Here is an 18,997-nt window from a genome sequence, read left to right on the forward strand (position 1 = left end):
GCCTGTGTGTGTTGATATTATTATATTTGTCGTGTGTGCTGATATTAGTGGATTTGCCGGTGAGTGTTGATATTAGTATATTTCCCGGTGTGTGTTGATATTAGTATACTTGCCGGTGAGTGCTGATATTAGTATATTTGCCTGTGTGTGTTGATATTACTATATTTGCCGGTGTGTGTTGTTTTGATTATATTTGTCGGTGTGTGTTGATATTAGTATATTTGTCGGTGTGTGTTGATATTAGTATATTTGCCGGTGTGTGTTGTTTTGATTATATTTGTCGGTGTGTGTTGACATTAGTATATTTGTCGGTGTGTGTTGATATTAGTATATTTGCCGGTGAGTGTTGATATTGGTATATTTGCCCTTGTGTGTTGATATTATTATATTTGCCAGTGAAGGTTGATATTGGTATATTTGCCGGTGTGTGTTGATAATAGTATATTTGCCGGTGTGTGTTGATATTAGTATATTTGCCTGTGTGTGCTGATATTAGTACATTTGTTGGTGTTTGTTGATAATAGTATATTTGCCAGTGTGTGCTGATATTAGTATATTTGCCGGTGTGCGTTGATATTAGTATATTTGTCTATGTGTGTTGATATTACTATATTTGCCGGTGTGTGTTAATATTAGTATATTTGCTGGTGTGTGTTGATATTAGTAGTTTTGCCGTTGAGTGTTGATATTCGTATATTTGCCGGTGAGTGTTGATATTAGTATATTTTCCGGTGATTGCTGATATTAGTATATTTGTCGGTGTGTGTTGATATTAGTGCATTTGCCGGTGAGAGTTGATATTAGTATATTTGCCGGTGTGTGTTGATATTACTATATTTGCCGGTGTGTGTTGTTTTGATTATGTTTGCCGGTGTGTGTTAATATTAGTATATTTGCTGGTGTGTGTTGATATTAGTAGTTTTGCCGTTGAGTGTTGATATTCGTATATTTGCCGGTGAGTGTTGATATTAGTATATTTTCCGGTGATTGCTGATATTAGTATATTTGTCGGTGTGTGTTGATATTAGTGCATTTGCCGGTGAGAGTTGATATTAGTATATTTGCCGGTGTGTGTTGATATTAGTATATTTGCTGGTGTGTGTTGATATTAGTATATTTGCCGGTGAGTGTTGATATTAGTATATTTGTCGGTGTGTGTTGATATTAGTTTTTTTGCCTGTGAGTGTTGATATTGGTATATTTGCCCGTGTGTGTTGATATTATTATATTTGCCAGTGAAGGTTGATATTGGTATATTTGCCGGTGTGTGTTGATAATAGCATATTTGCCGGTGAGTGTTGATAATAGTATATTTGCCGGTGTGTGCTGATATTAGTACATTTGCCGGTGAGTGTTGATATTCGTATATTTGTCGGTGTGTGCTGATATTAGTATATTTGTTGGTGTGTGCTGATATTAGTACATTTGCCGGTGAGTGTTGATATTAGTATATTTGCCGGTGTGTGTTGGTATTAGTAAATTTGCCGGTGTGTGTTGATATTATTATATTTTCCGGTGTGTGTTGATATCACTGTATTTGCCGGTGAGTGCTGATATCAGTATATTTGCCGGTGTGTGTTGATATTCGTATATTTGCCGGTGAGTGTTGGTATTAGTATACTTGCCGGTGTGTGTTTGAATGAGTATATTTTCCGGTGTGTGTTGATATTAGTATATTTGCCGGTGTGCGTTGATATTAGTATATTTGTCTATGTGTGTTGATATTACTATATTTGCCGGTGTGTGTTAATATTAGTATATTTGCTGGTGTGTGTTGATATTAGTATATTTGCTGGTGAGTGTTGATATTCGTATATTTGTCGGTGTGTGCTGATATTAGTATATTTGTTGGTGTGTGCTGATATTAGTACATTTGCCGGTGAGTGTTGATATTAGTATATTTGTCGGTGTGTGTTGGTATTAGTAAATTTGCCGGTGTGTGTTGATATTATTATATTTGCCGGTGTGTGTTGGTATCAGTGTATTTGCCGGTGAGTGCTGATATCAGTATATTTGCCGGTGTGTGTTGATATTAGTATATTTGTCGGTGTGTGTTGGTCTTAGTATACTTGCCGGTGTGTGTTTGAATGAGTATATTTTCCGGTGTGTGTTGATATTACTATATTTGCCGGTTTGTGTTGTTTTGATTATATTTGCCGGTGTGTGTTAATATTAGTATATTTGCTGGTGTGTGTTGATATTCGTATATTTGCCGGTGAGTGTTGATATTAGTATATTTTCCGGTGATTGCTGATATTAGTATATTTGCTGGTGTGTGTTGATATTATTATTTTTGCCGGTGACTGCTGATATTAGTGCATTTGCCGGTGTGCGTTGATATTAGTATAATAGCCGGTGTGTGTTGATATTAGTATATTTGCTGGTGTGTGTTGATATTAGTATATTTGCCGGTGAGTGTTGATATTAGTATATTTGTCGGTGTGTGTTGATATTAGTATATTTGGCGGTGAGAGTTGATATTCGTATATTTGCCGGTGAGTGTTGATATTAGTATATTTGCCGGTGAGTGTTGATATTCATATGTTTGCCGGTGAGTGTTGATATTAGTATATTTTCCGGTGATTGCTGATATTAGTATATTTGTCGGTGTGTGTTGATATTATTATTTTTGCCGGTGAGAGTTGATATTAGTATATTTGCCGGTGTGTGTTGATATTAGTATATTTGTCTATGTGTGTTGATATTGCTATATTTGCCGGTTTGTGTTGTTTTGATTATATTTGTCGGTGTGTGTTGACATTAGTATATTTGTCGGTGTGTGTTGATATTAGTATATTTGCCGGTGAGTGTTGATATTGGTATATTTGCCCTTGTGTGTTGATATTATTATATTTGCCAGTGAAGGTTGATATTGGTATATTTGCCGGTGTGTGTTGATAATAGTATATTTGCCGGTGTGTGTTGATATTAGTATATTTGCCTGTGTGTGCTGATATTAGTATATTTGTCTATGTGTGTTGATATTACTATATTTGCCGGTGTGTGTTGTTTTGATTATGTTTGCCGGTGAGTGTTAATATTAGTATATTTGCTGGTGTGTGTTGATATTAGTAGTTTTGCCGTTGAGTGTTGATATTCGTATATTTGCCGGTGTGTGTTAATATTAGTATATTTTCCGGTGATTGCTGATATTAGTATATTTGTCGGTGTGTGTTGATATTAGTGCATTTTCCGGTGAGAGTTGATATTAGTATATTTGCCGGTGTGTGTTGATATTAGTATATTTGCTGGGGTGTGTTGATATTAGTATATTTGCCGGTGAGTGTTGATATTAGTATATTTGTCGGTGTGTGTTGATATTAGTATTTTTGCCGGTGAGTGTTTATATTGGTATATTTGCCCGTGTGTGTTGATATTATTATATTTGCCAGTGAAGGTTGATATTGGTATATTTGCCGGTGTGTGTTGATAATAGCATATTTGCCGGTGAGTGTTGATAATAGTATATTTGCCGGTGTGTGCTGATATTAGTACATTTGCCGGTGAGTGTTGATATTCGTATATTTGTCGGTGTGTGCTGATATTAGTATATTTGTTGGTGTGTGCTGATATTAGTACATTTGCCGGTGAGTGTTGATATTAGTATATTTGTCGGTGTGTGTTGGTATTAGTAAATTTGCCGGTGTGTGTTGATATTATTATGTTTGCCGGTGTGTGTTGGTATCAGTGTATTTGCCGGTGAGTGCTGATATCAGTATATTTGCCGGTGTGTGTTGATATTAGTATATTTGTCGGTGTGTGTTGGTCTTAGTATACTTGCCGGTGTGTGTTTGAATGAGTATATTTTCCGGTGTGTGTTGATATTGGTATATTTGCCGGTGTGCGTTGATATTAGTATATTTGTCTATGTGTGTTGATATTAGTATATTTGCCGGTTTGTGTTGTTTTGATTATGATTGCCGGTGTGTGTTAATATTAGTATATTTGCTGGTGTGTGTTGATATTAGTATATTTGCTGGTGAGTGTTGATATTCGTATATTTGCCGGTGAGTGTTGATATTAGTATATTTTCCGGTGATTGCTGATATTAGTATATTTGTCGGTGTGTGTTGATATTATTATTTTTGCCGGTGACTGCTGATATTAGTGCATTTGCCGGTGTGCGTTGATATTAGTATAATAGCCGGTGTGTGCTGATATTAGTATATTTGCTGGTGTGTGTTGATATTAGTATATTTGCCGGTGAGTGTTGATATTAGTATATTTGTCGGTGTGTGTTGATATTAGTATATTTGGCGGTGAGTGTTGATATTCGTACATTTGCCGGTGAGTGTTGATATTAGTATATTTGCCGGTGAGTGTTGATATTCATATGTTTGCCGGTGAGTGTTGATATTAGTATATTTTCCGGTGATTGCTGATATTAGTATATTTGTCGGTGTGTGTTGATATTATTATTTTTGCCGGTGACTGCTGATATTAGTGCATTTGCCGGTGAGAGTTGATATTAGTATATTTGCCGGTGTGTGTTGATATTAGTATATTTGCTGGTGTGTGTTTGAATGAGTATATTTTCCGGTGTGTGTTGATATTACTATATTTGCCGGTTTGTGTTGTTTTGATTATATTTGTCGGTGTGTGTTAATATTAGTATATTTGTCGGTGTGTGTTGATATTGGTATATTTGCCGGTGAGTGTTGATATTGGTATATTTGCCCTTGTGTGTTGATATTATTATATTTGCCAGTGAAGGTTGATATTGGTATATTTGCCGGTGTGTGTTGATAATAGTATATTTGCCGGTGTGTGTTGATATTAGTATATTTGCCTGTGTGTGCTGATATTAGTACATTTGTTGGTGTTTGTTGATAATAGTATATTTGCCAGTGTGTGCTGATATTAGTATATTTGTCTATGTGTGTTGATATTACTATATTTGCCGGTGTGTGTTAATATTAGTATATTTGCTGGTGTGTGTTGATATTAGTAGTTTTGCCGTTGAGTGTTGATATTCGTATATTTGTCGGTGTGTGTTGATATTAGTATATTTGCTGGTGTGTGTTGATATTAGTATATTTGCCGGTGAGAGTTGATATTAGTATATTTGCCGGTGTGTGTTGATATTAGTGCATTTGCCGGTGAGAGTTGATATTAGTATATTTGCCGGTGTGTGTTGATATTAGTATATTTGCTGGTGTGTGTTTGAATGAGTATATTTTCCGGTGTGTGTTGATATTAGTATATTTGCCGGTGTGTGTTGATATTAGTATATTTGCCTGTGTATGTTGATATTACTATATTTGCCGGTTTGTGTTGTTTTGATTATATTTGTCGGTGTGTGTTGACATTAGTATATTTGCCGGTGAGTGTTGATATTAGTATATTTGCCGGTGAGTGTTGATATTAGTATATTTGCCGGTGAGTGTTGATATTAGTATATTTGCCTGTGTGTGCTGATATTAGTACATTTGTTGGTGTTTGTTGATAATAGTATATTTGCCGGTGTGTGTTGATATTAGTATATTTGTCGGTGTGTGTTGATATTACTATATTTGCCGGTGTGTGTTGTTTTGATTATGTTTGCCGGTGTGTGTTAATATTAGTATATTTGCTGGTGTGTGTTGATATTAGTATATTTGCTGGTGAGTGTTGATATTCGTATATTTGCCGGTGAGTGTTGATATTAGTATATTTTCCGGTGATTGCTGATATTAGTATATTTGTCGGTGTCTGTTGATATTATTATTTTTGCCGGTGACTGCTGATATTAGTATATTTGCCGGTGTGCGTTGATATTAGTATAATAGCCGGTGTGTGTTGATATTAGTATATTTGGCGGTGAGTGTTGATATTCATATATTTGCCGGTGAGTGTTGATATTAGTATATTTGCCGGTGAGTGTTGATATTCATATGTTTGCCGGTGAGTGTTGATATTAGTATATTTTCCGGTGATTGCTGATATTAGTATATTTGTCGGTGTGTGTTGATATTATTATTTTTGCCGTTGACTGCTGATATTAGTGCATTTGCCGGTGAGAGTTGATATTAGTATATTTGCCGGTGTGTGTTGATATTAGTATATTTGCCGGTGAGTGTTGATATTAGTATACTTGCCGGTGTGTGTTGATATTATTATATTTGTCGTGTGTGCTGATATTAGTGGATTTGCCGGTGAGTGTTGATATTAGTATATTTCCCGGTGTGTGTTGATATTAGTATATTTGTCGGTGTGCGTTGATATTAGTATATTTGCCGGTGAGTGTTGATATTGGTATATTTGCCCGTGTGTGTTGATATTATTATATTTGCCAGTAAAGGTTGATATTGGTATATTTGCCGGTGTGTGTTGATAATAGTATATTTGCCGGTGTGTGTTGATATTATTATTTTTGCCGGTGACTGCTGATATTAGTGCATTTGCCGGTGAGAGTTGATATTAGTATATTTGCCGGTGTGTGTTGATATTAGTATATTTGCTGGTGTGTGTTGATATTAGTATATTTGTCATTGAGTGTTGATATTAGTATATTTTCCGGTGTGTGTTGATATTATTATATTTGTCGTGTGTGCTGATATTAGTGGATTTGCCGGTGAGTGTTGATATTCGTATATTTCCCGGTGTGTGTTGATATTAGTATACTTGCCGGTGAGTGCTGATATTAGTATATTTGCCTGTGTGTGTTGATATTAGTATATTTGCCAGTGTGTGTTGATATTAGTATATTTGCCGGTGAGTGTTGATATTGGTATATTTGCCCGTGTGTGTTGATATTATTATATTTGCCAGTAAAGGTTGATATTGGTATATTTGCCGGTGTGTGTTGATAATAGTATTTTTGCCGGTGAGTGTTGATATTGGTATATTTGCCCGTGTGTGTTGATATTATTATATTTGCCAGTAAAGGTTGATATTGGTATATTTGCCGGTGTGCGTTGATATTAGTATATTTGTCTATGTGTGTTGATATTACTATATTTGCCGGTGTGTGTTGTTTTGATTATATTTGCCGGTGAGTGTTGACATTAGGAAATTTGTCGGTGTGTGTTGATATTAGTATATTTGCCGGTGAGTGTTGATATTGGTATATTTGCCCTTGTGTGTTGATATTATTATATTTGCCAGTGAAGGTTGATATTGGTATATTTGCCGGTGTGTGTTGATATTAGTATATTTGCCGGTGAGTGTTGATATTGGTATATTTGCCCTTGTGTGTTGATATTATTATATTTGCCAGTGAAGGTTGATAATAGTATATTTGCCGGTGTGCGTTGATATTAGTATATTTGCCTGTGTGTGCTGATATTAGTACATTTGTTGGTGTTTGTTGATAATAGTATATTTGCCAGTGTGTGCTGATATTAGTATATTTGTTGATGTGTGTTGATATTAGTATATTTGCCGGTGTGTGTTGATATTATTATATTTGCCGGTGTGTGTTAATATTAGTATATTTGCCGGTGAGTGTTGATATTAGTATATTTGTCGGTCAGTGTTGATATTAGTATATTTGCCGGTGTGTGCTGATATTAGTATATTTGTCAGTGTGTGCTGATATTAGTGGATTTGCCGGAGTGTGTTGATATTATTATATTTGTCGGTGTGTGCTGATATTAGTGGATTTGCCGGAGTGTGTTGATATTATTATATTTGTCGGTGTGTGCTGATATTAGTATATTTGCCGGTGATTGTTGATATTAATATATTTGCCGGTGTGTGCTGATATTAGTGGATTTGCCGGTGTGTGCTGATATTAGTATATTTGCCGGTGTGTGCTGATATTAGTGGATTTGCCGGAGTGTGGTGATATTAGTATAATTGCCGGTGATTGTTGATATTAATATATTTGCCGGTGTGTGTTGATATTAGTATATTTGCCGGAGTGTGGTGATATTAGTATATTTGCCGGTGTGTGCTGATATTAGTGGATTTGCCGGTGATTGTTGATATTAATATATTTGCCGGTGTGTGTTGATATTAGTATATTTGCCGGTGTGTGCTGATATTAGTATATTTGCCGGTGTGTGTTGATATTAATATATTTGCCGGTTTGTGTTGATATTAGTATATTTGCCGGTGTGTGCTGATATTAGTATATTTGCCGGTGTGTGTTGATATTAATATATTTGCCGGTGTGTGTTGATATTAGTATATTTGCCGGTGTGTGCTGATATTAGTATATTTGCCGGTGTGTGTTGATATTAATATATTTGCCGGTGTGTGTTGATATTAGTATATTTGCCGGTGTGTGCTGATATTAGTATATTTGCCGGTGTGTGTTGATATTATTATATTTGTCGGTGTGTGCTGATATTAGTATATTTGCTGGTGAGTGTTGATATTAGTATATTTGCCGGTGTGTGCTGATATTAGTATATTTGCCGGTGTGTGTTGATATTAGTATATTTGCCGGTGATTGTTGATATTAGTATATTTGCCGGTGTGTGCTGATATTAGTTTATTTGCCGGTGAGTGTTGATATTAGTATATTTGCCTGTGTGTGTTGATATTAGTATATTTGCCTGTGTGTGTTGATATTAGTATATTTGCCGGTGTGTGTTGATATTAGTATATTTGCCGGTGTGTGTTGTTTTGCTTATATTTGTCGGTGTGTGTTGATATTAGTATATTTGCTGGTGTGTGTTGATATTAGTATATTTGCCGGTGAGTGTTGATATTGGTATATTTGCCGGTGTGTGTTGATATTAGTATATTTGCCGGTGAGTGTTGATATTAGTATATTTCCCGGTGTGTGTTGATATTAGTGTATTTGCCGGTGTGTGTTGATAATAGTATATTTGCCGGTGTGTGTTGATATTAGTATATTTGTTGGTGTGTGTTGATAATAGTATATTTGCCGGTGAGTGTTGATATTAGTATATTTGTCGGTGTGTGTTGATATTAGTATATTTGTTGGTGTGTGTTGATAATAGTATATTTGCCGGTGTGTGTTGATATTAGTATATTTGTCGGTGTGTGTTGATATTATTATATTTGTCGGTGTGTGTTGATATTAGTGTATTTGCCGGTGAGTGTTGATATTAGTATATTTGTCGGTGTGTGTTGATATTAGTATATTTGCCGGTGAGTGTTGATATTGGTATATTTGCCGGTGTGTGTTGATATTAGTATATTTGCCGGTGAGTGTTGATATTAGTATGTTTGCCGGTGAGTGTTGATATTAGTATATTTCCCGGTGTGTGTTGATATTAGTGTATTTGCCAGTGAAGGTTGATATTGGTATATTTGCCGGTGTGTGTTGATAATAGTATATTTGTTGGTTTGTGTTGATAATAGTATATTTGCCGGTGAATGTTGATATTAGTATGTTTGCCGGTGAGTGTTGATATTAGTATATTTGCCGGTGTGTGTTGATATTAGTATATTTGCCGGTGAGTGCTGTTATTAGTATATTTGCCATTGTGTGTTGATATTAGTATATTTGTCGGTGTGTGTTGATATTAGTATATTTGCCAGTGTGTGCTGATATTAGTATATTTGCCGGTGTGTGTTGATAATATTATATTTGCCGGTGGGTGTTGATATTAGTATATTAGCCGGTGTGTATTGATATTAGTATATTTGCCGGTGAGTGTTGATATTAGTATATTTGCCGGGGTGTGTTAATATTAGTATATTTGCCGGTGTGTGTTGATATTAGTATATTTGCCGGTGTGTGTTGATATTAGTATATTTGCCGGGGTGTGTTGATATTAGTATATTTGTCGGTGTGTGTTGATATTAGTATATTTGTCGGTGTGTGTTGATATTAGTATGTTTGCCGGTGTGTGTTGATATTAGTATTTTTGCCGGTGTGTGTTGATATTAGTATATTTGTCGGTGTGTGTTGATATTAGTATGTTTGCCGGTGTGTGTTGATATTAGTATTTTTGCCTGAGAGTGCTGATATTAGTGTATTTGCCGGTGAGTGTTGATATTAATGTATTTGCCAGCATCCAAGGAGCAGGAGAATTGATGTTTCGGGCATGAGCCCATCTTCAGGAATGTTTATGCCTGAAACATCGATTCTCCTGCTTCTTCGATGCTGCATGACCTGCTGCGCTATTCCAGCAACACATTTTCAGCTCTGTTACTTTAAGGGTCTGATTAGGTCATGTTACTCTGATGGCAGTGGCCCGTTTGGAGTGTGCCCCAGCTGTTGTTAAACACTTCGGCCTCCGATCGTTCCTGAAGCAAATCACTTGCCTTTAATCTTCAGACTTTGAATTAGTTTGTTATTCTGAGGTGGATTCTAGAATCTCCAGAACCTGTGGTTCTAAACTGAGGAATAGGACTCGAAATTCGCTCTGCCATTTGATTGAGAATGAGGAGTAGGTTACCTAAGTGTTAACACTGAGAGGGATGAGTCAAGAAATGTGGGGCTGGGAAAGCACAGCAGGTCAGGGAGCATCCGAGGAGCAGGAGAATCGACGTTCGGGCATGAGCTCTTTGTCCGGAATGTGAAAGCTCACTGCGAGGTATGTTTAAATGTGACTTTGTGGTTGCAATTCAATGTGAATTGATGTTTCAGGAAGTGGTTGAATGTTCATTCAGCCACAAAATGTCCTTGTATTATTTGCATTTCTCTTTCCAAAACAGTTCAAACAAATTAGACTGCACTCTGCCTCACATCATTTACATGAAGGACAAATCACATAAGGTGAACGTCAGCTGATTTTTCCCCTTAGTTACTGTTTCAATACCAGGTTGTTAGACCTTCCACAATAACTTTCAAAAAGAGGAAGTGCTTAACGAGTTTTAATATGTTGAGAAATTACAATGACTCTTTTTTTTGCCCAGAGATTCAGTGTATTGGCTACAAGGACAGTGGAGCTGCCAATGCCCAGAGCAGGTGCTGTTGAGCTGCCATCCTGACCCACTGCAGGAATGCCCGACGCTGCCGCCAGGGAGGATCAGACACTGACATGGCCCCAGGGGGCTGAGGGACCTGGAGGGAAACCTCGCAGCTGATGATGAACCAATGTATCTGCTGTTGTTGAAATTAGAGGGAGCAGAGGTCACGGGTTTAGAAGGACTGATGGGTTTTTAGATTGCACCTTGTATGTGCTAAACATGGTTATGGTAGGTGTGAGTGAGGGAGGGAGTGAATACAGAAGATTATGGCACATACAGACCCTCACTCTCTGGGTTATACAGGGAGGAAGGGGTTCAGTTGGACATACAGACTCTCACTCTCTGGGTATACAGGGGGGAATGGGCTCAGTGGGACACACAGGCCCTCACTCTCTGGGTTATACAGGGGGGAATGGGCTCAGTGCGACACACAGACCCTCACTCTCTGGGTTATACAGGGGGGAATGGGCTCAGTGGGACATACAGACCCTCACTCTCTGAGTTATACAGGGGGAATGGGCTCAGTGGGACACACAGACCCTCACTCTCTGGGTTATACGGGGGGAATGGGCTCAGTGGGACAGACAGACCCTCACTCTCTGGGTTATACAGGGGGGAATGGGCTCAGTGGGACCCACAGACTCTCACTCTCTGGGTTATACAGGGGGAATGGGCTCAGTGGGACACACAGACCCTCACTCTCTGGATTATACAGGGGGGATGGGCTCAGTGGGACACACAGACCCTCACTCTCTGGGTTATACGGGGGGAATGGGCTCAGTGGGACAGACAGACCCTCACTCTCTGGATTATACAGGGGGGAATGGGCTCAGTGGGACAGACAGACCCTCACTCTCTGGATTATACAGGGGGGAATGGGCTCAGTGGGACAGACAGACCCTCACTCTCTGGGTTATACAGGGGGGAATGGGCTCAGTGGGACATACAGACCCTCACTCTCTGAGTTATACAGGGGGAATGGGCTCAGTGCGACACACAGACCCTCACTCTCTGGGTTATACGGGGGGAATGGGCTCAGTGGGACAGACAGACCCTCACTCTCTGGGTTATACAGGGGGGAATGGGCTCAGTGGGACCCACAGACTCTCACTCTCTGGGTTATACGGGGGGAATGGGCTCAGTGGGACAGACAGACCCTCACTCTCTGGGTTATACAGGGGGGAATGGGCTCAGTGGGACCCACAGACTCTCACTCTCTGGGTTATACAGGGGGGAATGGGCTCAGTGGGACCCACAGACTCTCACTCTCTGGATTATACAGGGGGGAATGGGCTCAGTGGGACACACAGACCCTCACTCTCTGGATTATACAGGGGGGAATGGGCTCAGTGGGACAGACAGACCCTCACTCTCTGGGTTATACAGGGGGGAATGGGCTCAGTGGGACCCACAGACTCTCACTCTCTGGATTATACAGGGGGGAATGGGCTCAGTGGGACACACAGACCCTCACTCTCTGGGTTATACGGGGGGAATGGGCTCAGTGGGACAGACAGACCCTCACTCTCTGGGTTATACAGGGAGAATGGGCTCAGTGTCCATCAAATGATTCTGCTTTGTAGTGTATGGAATGAAGCCTCTTGAACAGTTTGTCATTTCACTCTTCCAGGTACATCAGGAATATTCCATCACACTGCTTCCTCGTTGCTTGTGGATAATGGACGGGCTTTGGGAAGTCAGGAGAATCCCAAGCCTCGTGACGTGTTGTTGCTTGATACAGGTCTCTTTCTGGTCCATAGTGAGCTGCCAGCTGATGTTAGTAGGAGATTCAGTCATGCTAATGCCACTGTTTGCCAGGTGGCGATGGGGAGATTCATTGCCTGGTACATGTATTGGGTCAGTGTTATGTGCCACCTCTCAGCCAGAGCCTGAACATTGTCCAGAATTTGCACAGCACTTTAAAATTGTGCCGACCATTCTGGGAAAAGAAATATTGAATAACAAGCAAATAATACAACCTGGTTTCCCAAAGGAGTTTAGGGTCAGCAGCTTCTACCTCTGGGTACTGCCTTTTTGGCTCAGGATTTCTGAATATCCAAAGAGCTCAAAATGTGAAAGGACACTATGTCTAACTTAATATCACACAACTGCCATAAGTTGCATCTCTGCATCACTGCTGTGTTGTCTTCAACATTAATACTCTCTCCCGTTTCCTGTCCACCTAACACTTCAGATTACCAGTACCGTGTACTGGTGCTTCCCTAGTTTATTTATATCATGCTGTATGAGCATTGTTTGTTTTGTCAGGACAACACAAGACTCATTACGTGAGAACCAATCCATTAATGACCTTGAAAGGTGCTCTTAAACCTAATCATACAACCTGTCTCCAATGTAATTGGTCTTTAGGTAAATGAGTTGCTTAGCAACAGTTCCCTTATTAGATCTATTTTCCCTTTTGCTGAAGTTGTTCGTGCAGAACAAGGCGGGACACTTTGACCATTTTCTTTAGTGTAACACAAAGTTTTAGAATCATCAAAGCAGTGGATTCATTGCAGGAGCTGTCAACATTCCAGAGTGATTCACTTCAGGGTCACAGCTACTTTCAGCACTGACAGGGGCTGCCATAACAACTGTTTGGAAATGCGGTCAGAGAGAGGAAGGGGTCAGGACAGGGGTTCGGGTGCCAAATGTGGGGGGAAGTGGTTTTCTGGGTGGAGGGGATTTCGAGTATTCAGGGGCAAGGGTCCCACTAACCCATTCAGGGTTTGGGTTAGGAGGAAGATTGTTAAATAATGTGAAAGGTTGGGGACAGTGGTAATTGGGTGGTGGGATGGGGTGGGGCAGGGGAAAGGTGTGTGGCCAGTTTTATAGTTAGCCATGAGTTAGATTGTAGTTCCTTGAACTATTCCTCCAAAGTGTCTGACACTAACTTGGAATCGGGGACTTCTGGGAGTTTCAATTTCCCCAGAATTTCTGCTGGGTCATTAGTGCACCGGGACATTCTCATGACTTCTGATGATTTCCGATTGGAAGATCTGGACCAAGGCCTGAGTGTATCAGGGTGAGAACCACACTGTGGAATCTAACTCACAGAAAACACCAATTAATCATTGTATAACCACAAAGATCAAACACTGTGCTATCAGATCACTTACAAGAACTGCACACAACCCTTGTGTTCTGCATTGTGTCTCCCAATCAATCAAAATTTTAACGTCAATAATTATTTACCGTGAGTGCCATGTTTGTCTTGAGTACCTCTCTGTTTATAGCTGGTTCCCAAGGCAACCAGCTGTATGGTTTCTCAAACTGTTTACCAGTGAGCTGGATCACCGCTGCACTCCCCAGTTCAGAGCAGGCAGTCTCTAGTTGAGAAGCATGTACTTTGCAGAGAACAATGTCTTTTATCCTCAAACATGGAAACAAGACCCTCGCAAACTGTGGATATTTCAACAGGTTAGTGACGCTGTCAGGGCTGGGCTGTGCTGTGAGTGAGGAGTGCCATTTGAAACTATCACTGTTCAGCTGTTAGCTTCTCCATGCTAGTGGATAGTTCCTCACAATAATGTCATGAGCTGGGGCTTTCTCAGAGGTCACACACTTACCTCTGAGTCGGAACATTAAAGGCCAACTACGATTTGAACACAAAGTGACAGCTGACACTGCAGCAGAGTGATGAGGGCGTTCTGCATTGTCAGAGGTGCTGCTTTTTGTTGAGATGTTAAAGCAATGACAGATCTACCAAACTAGTTGGGAGAGAAGTGATCCTCTAGTACAAATGGAAGATAGGAATTCTTCCAATGTCCAAACCAATATCCATCCCTTGATTGACACTTGATCATTCACATTCCTGATGAAGAGCTTATGCCCGAAACATCGATTTTCCTGCTCCTCAGATGCTGCCTGTCATGCTGCGTTTTTCCAGCACCACAATCTCAACTCTAATCTCCAGTATCTGCAGTCCTCACTTTCTCTCTTGTGGTTTTGTACACTAACTGGAAGTGGTGACACTGTGCTAACGTCACTGGATTATGGATCCAGAGAGCTACATGAATGTTCTGGGCAGATGGTTTCAGACCCCAACATGGTGGCTGGTAGAATTCAAATTAAATCAATAACTCTGAAACGTCACGTTGGCCACATCATTGGCCACTGGAATCTGGTTGACTAATACCCTTTGGGGAGGGAAACATTTCTGAGGGAAATAGCCCTGCTCGAGCCTAATGCAAGGTGCTGGAGCTGGAACCACCAATAAGATAAGATAAGAAGCCACTCAGTTCTGGGGCAATTAGGGATGGGCCACACATGCTGGACTTAATCCTGACACCCATGAAAAATTTGTGAAAGGTTTTTTGAGGGTCAATGCTCCTAAGAGAATTTGGGTTGCGGGGGCGGGTAGGATATTGGATGTTTAAATATAAAGAAATATGCGTTTCCATAGCAGCTTTCAAAGATTCAAAATATCTCAAAACGCAATGCATTTTTCAAGTGTGGGCACTTTTGTAATTCTTTGCAAACATGGTGGCTGGCTTGAGCACAGCAAGATCCCACAAACAGCAGTGGGATTAATTGTTTTCATTACGACAGACTCCTTGGCTATTTCCTCGTGCCCCCGCCCCCCCCCCCCCCCCCCCCTCCCCCTGTTGTGTGATCACTATTTTTAATGACATATTCTCCTCAAGTCCCCAACCAGGCAGAGCCTCCCATTCAAGGTAATTGTGGCTAGTCAGTGGGTCGAAGGAGGCCACTCAGCCCAGGGACGAATCTTGCCCTCCTGAGGAAGGGTTACACCTGAAACATTGCTTTCTCCACCTCCTGACACTGCTGTGTTCTTCCAGCCTCCTGCCAGTCTGTTTGGTATCTCCCTCCTGGAGGCAGCGTTCAGTACCCTTTAACCTTCACCCTTTAACAGTAACCCTGTCAAGGTTGGAAATCCAGCAGTGGGGAGGAAAGTGTGCCTCCTGCCTCTATTTGGTGTTGTCAGTTCCATTGCTCTGCCCACTCCATGGTGTGCTTCACATCCTGCACCCAGATGTAGCTTACAGACCATGCGTCGGAATCATCAAATGCATCAACATTTCCACTTCGAATATCAACAGCTCCCTTTTTTTAAAAACATGTTCATTGATGGGATGAAGTGTTGCTGGATAGACTAGCATTTATGGAGTCAGTGAGGACTGCAGATGTTGGAGATCAGAGTTGAGAATGTGTTGCTGGAAAATCACAGCCGGTCAGGCAGCATCCGATGAGCAGGAAAATTGACGTTTCGGGCCAGAGCCCTTCATCATTCCTGCTCCTCGGATGCTGCCTGACCGGCTGTGCTTTTCCAGCAGCACACTCTTGACCAGCATTTATAGCCCATGCCAGAGGGCAGTTCAGAGTCATCCACATCGCTGTGGTCTGGAGTCACAAGACCGGGTAAGGGTGGCAGTTTCCTTCCCTAAAGGACATTAGTGAACCAGATGGGTTTCCCAATCAATTGACGATCATTATTAGATTTTTATTGAATTCAAATCCCACCATGTGCAGAGGTGGGATTTGAACCTGGGTCCCTGGAATATTACCTGGCTCACTAGATAAACACCAGTAGGCCATCACCTGACCCTAAAATACTCAACCCTTCCCATCACCAACCTTTCAGGTTTCCATGGGGATGCTTGTGCCATCAGGTAGGATGTTTCCTAAAGTCTCGGGTCCAGTATTCCTCAACACTGACAGAAATGTAACTGATGGAGATTTGGCAGGACCTCTTCCACAGTTCCAACACGGCTAGATGGAACTTTAGGACAGAAATGATTCATTTCTTCTGTCCAAATGTTTTCCTTTGATCTTTGTTTATGTTCCAATTCCCTTTGTACAGATTAACAACAGTTCAGTTCCATAAGGCCACTGGTATATTGTAGATTATAGGTGACTCCTTCCTCCTATTGTTAGGGCCAGATTCTGGGTGAGGCCCCCAGGTTATTGAGATTCCCAAAATTGTCAAGCTGCCGGTTGAGGAGGGGGTGAACTGGCTCCCTTTTATTCATCTGCCCCCCCCTCCCCCCTTATTTCATTGATGTTCATTGATGAAGTGAATTGATGTTCAACAATGAAGCATTCTTGAGTTAATGAAAACAATGAGGTTATAAGTTACTAAATGCAGAAGAAATACAAACACAACACACATACGAACAGATTAGCAATGAGGAGTAAGTCCAAAAAAAAGTCAGAAATTAAAAGAGACACAATTCAGTCACGAGGTCACTTGTGAAGCACAGATAATGGATGTTAATAGTTAAACAGATACTTTTGGGTCAAAACTGAAACTGCTGGAAAAGCTCAGCAGGTCTGGCTGCACCTGTAGCTGGGAAACTGTTGGTTTTTATTCAGCAGATGGGGAAGGTCAGGAGTAATCGACAGGTGGAGTTAGAGCCTGAAGAGAGGCAAGAACAATTGGTCAGACAGAGGAGTGGATAACAATCAGCCCGGGAGAATGAGTAGCTACTAATAGGGTCTATTTGAGGCTAACAATGGGCTGTCTGTAATAGCAGACCATGTGACACCAAGGCCTGGTGTGTGGGGGCTGTGGCCAGGACATGGGAGAAGGCTCCTCAGAGCTGCAGAACTCTCAAACTCCATGTTAAATCCAGATGGCTGGTCGCGTTCCCAAGGTGAAAATGAGATGCTGATCTTCAGCTTGCGCTGAGATTCACTGGAGCACTGCAGCAAGCCCGAGACAGAGATATTGGCCAGGGAACACGGTGGGGGGTTAGTAGGTAACTGGAAGCTCAGGGTTATTTTTTGTGGGCAGAACGGAGATGTTCTGTGAAGGGGGTCACCCAGCCTATGCTTCGTTTCCCCAGTATAGAGGAGACCACATTGAGAGCAGCGAATGCAGGAGACTAGATCGTGGGGAGTGCAGGGAAAGTGCTGCTTCACCTTTCGGTTCTGACGAGGGGATGTGTCTGGGGTAGAGTGTTGGTTGAAGCTCTTGTGCAGTGAAGATGTTGCCATAGTGGGGTGAAAATGTGGTCCTCATGGCCATTCCGTGTGTCTGGATGGAGACCTGGTTGTCGAAGGCGAAAATGCTGTGGTCGAGCATGAAGCAGCTAAGTTGGAGGATGGTGTTTGGAGACTGGCAGTTGTTGGTGTTGAGTACTGAGGCTGTTGCCGTGATGCCATCATTGTGGGGGATGCTGGTGTAGAGTGCGGAAACATCCATTGTGACAAGGAATGTTCCCGGTTCGACTGGTCCGTGGGTGCTGAGTTTCTGTAAGAAATCTGTAGTGTTGTGACAGAAACTGGGGGTCTCCTGTACAATGGGATTCAAGATGCCCTCGACATAGCCAGAGAAGTCCTCACACAGGGTCCCACTGCCTGATGTGATGGGATGTCCTGGTGTGTTGGCTTGGTGTTTCTTTGGAAGACAGCAGAAGTCTCTGCTCAGATGAGGAGGAATGCAATGGATATCTACAGATAAAGTGCCCTCATAAGAACAGTATACGATGCTCAACTCATCGATCGCTAGTTCCGATGTGCCACAGCGAGAAATCTCAATGACATCCTCAGGAGACAGACATAGGACACGATCGAAAGGGTACCTTTTGTCATCCACACTCCAGGCCTACCACAGCCAGGAGTCACCTCCTACACTGCTCCTGCCTCCCCATGACATCAACTCGATTCCAGTGAAACATCCCTGAAGGTTCTGTGTCTGCTTCAGCCTCTGAGTGAGTGTGAGCACACTGAGTTCCTGCTGTTACCATAGCGTTGGCTTTCTGGGCTGTCTCTATGACTGCTGTGTGTGCGCTCCTCCCTCCCAGCCCCCTGCGATGTTTGGATAACCAGTCCAGCGGGTTTTCTGTTTGCAGTAACACCTCAGGCTGTAGGTGGCTGAGCTGGCCTGACTGTGTGGCCACATCATCAGGGCCTGTGTTCATTGTCAACAAACACGTAGACCACATCCAATGGCAGAATGCTGATGGCTCCCATGGTCAGTGCTGTGGACACTCCACATGCAGCTGGTAAAGGCATGTATCTCCTTCAATCCTTTTACCAGCATCTTGGCACTCACAACACTCTCTGAGGGCAATGTCATGTCTTTTCCCAGAAGTTGAGTTTGGCTGGGCCTGGGCGGGGGTGAAAAACATCGCTCAGTATGATACAGACTTGCTTGTCTTGAGCTGGAGAAATGTGGTCATCTTCTATGTTTCTATGTTTCCTTCTTTTCTTGATA

At 41.4% G+C, this 18,997-nt stretch overlaps 1 protein-coding gene across 1 annotated transcript in view; it reads left to right on the plus strand.

Annotated features, from left to right (window-relative positions):
- The first annotated feature begins 14,148 nt into the window (after nucleotides 1-14,148).
- The window catches only part of LOC122548242 (proline-rich protein 29-like), a 32,832-nt gene continuing 27,983 nt past the window's right edge, over nucleotides 14,149-18,997 (plus strand). The window contains exon 1 of the mRNA XM_087977666.1: nucleotides 14,149-14,235. Coding sequence (XP_087833792.1) covers nucleotides 14,196-14,235 — 40 coding nt within the window. The 5' untranslated portion in view covers nucleotides 14,149-14,195. The remainder of the gene's footprint in view (nucleotides 14,236-18,997) is intronic.

Source organism: Chiloscyllium plagiosum, unplaced genomic scaffold, assembly GCF_037043375.1.
Source record: "Chiloscyllium plagiosum isolate Xiang-an unplaced genomic scaffold, Cpla_swu_hap1 HiC_scaffold_32, whole genome shotgun sequence".
NCBI lineage: Eukaryota > Metazoa > Chordata > Chondrichthyes > Orectolobiformes > Hemiscylliidae > Chiloscyllium > Chiloscyllium plagiosum.